The sequence below is a fragment of the Ricinus communis genome, chromosome 7 (genome assembly GCF_019578655.1).
Source record: "Ricinus communis isolate WT05 ecotype wild-type chromosome 7, ASM1957865v1, whole genome shotgun sequence".
Lineage (NCBI taxonomy): Eukaryota > Viridiplantae > Streptophyta > Magnoliopsida > Malpighiales > Euphorbiaceae > Ricinus > Ricinus communis.
This window is the reverse complement of record NC_063262.1, coordinates 20,747,795-20,750,640: the sequence shown is the minus strand read 5'-3', so window position 1 is coordinate 20,750,640 and position 2,846 is coordinate 20,747,795. Positions and strand designations below refer to the sequence as shown.

Genomic DNA, 2,846 nt, shown 5'->3' with positions numbered 1-2,846 from the left:
TTCCTAGAACAATACATGTGCCACTAACAAAAGCATTTGAGATAGAAATGTTAGTATTGAAAAAAATACGTGAATTGGAGTTAGAAACCTAAGAGCATATTTTTGTAAAAAATATCAGCTTAAAAGGAAATTTTTAAAAGTATCTTTTTTTGAGGTAAAAACGTTATTGACTTGGGATTTATGTTCAACTCAATTAAATATGGTGGGCAAATATACTTTGGAGTTCGGATAGGCTTGTAGGGAATTGTAATAGGCTGTAGCTTGTAGGCCTTGAAAATCCTGAAACCCATGAACAACTGCATTTTCGTCTTCATTTGGGCCTTCCACAAATTTCACAACTCTGGAACAAAAGCACTTTAACATCAACATTTGACACACTTGTGTGTGGAGATCGAGTGGAGACATGTTTGCTCACTTCCCCTCCACAGACCACAAACACAAATCATGAATTATCCAAAACCACAACTTTTCTGTTTGTCATTTCACCACTTTTTATTAGCCAAAATCCACCTTTCTTAAACAAAGAACCACCACCAAAACCATGCTATTAAATTTCTCTTCTTCCTCTTCTTTTCTCAGATTTACCAACTCTGACAAATCACCCATTATTGATGCTTCTTTAAGACCCAAAAGCCATTTCTCTGAACCTCTCTTTTCTCCACTTACCTCTTCATTACCATCCTCACACCTCAGTCTTCACTTTCACTCCAAGAAACACGTTTTTGGTAGATACCCACTTGGCAAAAGGCTTGATTTCAGGTCATGGGCTGTTTCTGGGTTTGATTTTAGCAACTTTGAATCAGTTCTTGAGGCAGCTAGTGTGTTGACAGCTATAATTATTGTTCATGAAAGTGGTCACTTTCTTGCTGCTTACCTGCAGGGAATTCATGTAAGTAAATTTGCTGTTGGGTTTGGTCCAATTTTAGCTAAATTTAACGCAAAGAATGTAGAATACTCTGTTAGAGCTTTTCCTTTAGGAGGGTTCGTTGGTTTTCCTGATAATGATCCTGAGAGTGATATTCCACCGGACGATAAGAATTTACTGAAGAATAGACCAATATTGGATAGGGTAATAGTGATATCAGCTGGTGTTATTGCCAATATTATATTTGCATATGCAATCATCTTTGTTCAAGTATTATCAGTTGGTTTGCCTGTGCAAGAGGCCTTTCCTGGTGTGCTTGTGCCTGAAGTTCGAGCCTTTTCAGCTGCTTCTCGAGATGGGTTGCTTCCTGGTGATGTAATTCTTGCTATTAATGGAATTGATTTGCCTAAAACTGGGCCAAGTTCTGTCTCTGAGGTTGTTGATGTCATTAAGAGAAATCCCAAAAGAAATGTGTTGCTTACAGTTGGTAGAGGAGCTCAGGCTCTTGAAATTGGGGTAACTCCAGATGAGAATTTTGATGGAACTGGTAAAATTGGAGTTCAATTATCACCAAATGTGAAGATTACAAAGCTTGTAGCAAAGAATGTTCTTGAAGCAATTAATTTTGCTGGAAAAGAATTTGCAGGCCTGTCTTCAAATGTTCTGGATAGCCTGAAACAAACTTTTTTGAACTTTTCACAATCAGCCAGCAAGGTTTCGGGTCCGGTTGCTATTATTGCTGTTGGGGCAGAAGTTGCAAGGTCAAATATTGATGGACTCTACCAATTTGCAGCTGTACTCAATATCAACCTTGCAGTGATAAACCTTCTGCCTTTACCTGCTTTAGATGGGGGTTCGCTAGCTTTGATTCTTATAGAAGCAGCTAGAGGCGGGAGAAAGCTTCCTTTAGAAATCGAGCAGCGGATTATGTCATCAGGCATCATGCTTGTTATACTTCTTGGATTGTTCCTTATTGTTCGGGATACGCTAAACCTTGACTTCATCAGGGATATGTTGTGATTACTTTCCAGGGGTTATGAAGGTAAAGAAAGGAGTAGAGTGGATATGGGGTCTGTTTTAAATGTTTGGTTCTGCCAATGTCTCATGGCGGTGATGCTTAAAACATTTGCTTCATTCCTCCAAATGAGTTAGAGGAGGTACTGATAGCTTCTTGTGCGCAATTGGTTGCTTGCACTGTTGATCTTTCTTTCAGATTCTGTTGATCACATAATTCTCAAATGATAACGAAAATCTTTAGAATGTGTAGTGAACTTCTAGAGCTAGAAATGTATGAAGATGTCTATAACAGTTTTACATTCTTTTTATAATTGATCTTTGGCAAACTTATCCGTGTTGATGACCATGTCTATATAGTAGTTGCCGTTAGCTTAAACAATGTTCTGTTACTGCTCTGCTTATTATGGGGATTAAACTCATAATTGTATTCTTAAAGCAAGAAGCATGTTTCCAATTCTTATGCATTTGCTGATGATAAATTCATTACCTGTGAACTTTTTTTCATTTAAATCACCAGAAAGCTTCAAGAGGTGAGCATTAGAAGTAAATTCAACATTCTTTTCATCATTGGCTGATATCACATTATATCGGTCATGATGCCTGTGGTTTGCAAGGGCATATCAGCTTTTTATTTTCATGTGCTGTTCTCCTTTATACTAATAATAAGTAAATTAACAAAGAAACCCCTATCCATGGGACTAGATTCCTCCATATGGTTATGAAACTCCTGCATATCAAACTGAGGTATTCATCTATTATGTTTGCAGAAAAATGAAACTGTGAAAGAAAACATTAAATTTAAGGGCAATGTTTGGTATTGCTATCGAGTGTTAAAAGAGCATGTCTAGAATCTTTTATTTTGACAGATTATTTTCTATCTTTTTTATTTTTCATAAATTATTTTTGTCAATTCTGCATTTGAAAAAAAAATCAATTTATTTGCTTATCTTCAACTTATTTTCCA

At 36.5% G+C, this 2,846-nt stretch overlaps 1 protein-coding gene across 1 annotated transcript; it reads left to right on the top strand.

The window, feature by feature from the left end:
- The first annotated feature begins 365 nt into the window (after nt 1–365).
- Nucleotides 366–2,336, top strand: LOC8260675 (membrane metalloprotease ARASP, chloroplastic). The gene has a single exon (XM_002529620.4). It carries the CDS (start codon nt 542–544, stop codon nt 1,883–1,885), a length of 1,344 nt encoding a protein of 447 aa, XP_002529666.1. The 5' UTR covers nt 366–541; the 3' UTR covers nt 1,886–2,336.
- The last annotated feature ends 510 nt before the right edge of the window (nt 2,337–2,846 follow it).

Bases quoted from the DNA above. Each gene is read 5' to 3' on its own strand.
- LOC8260675 (XM_002529620.4), top strand. From the start codon at position 542: ATGCTATTAAATTTCTCTTCTTCCTCTTCTTTTCTCAGATTTACCAAC.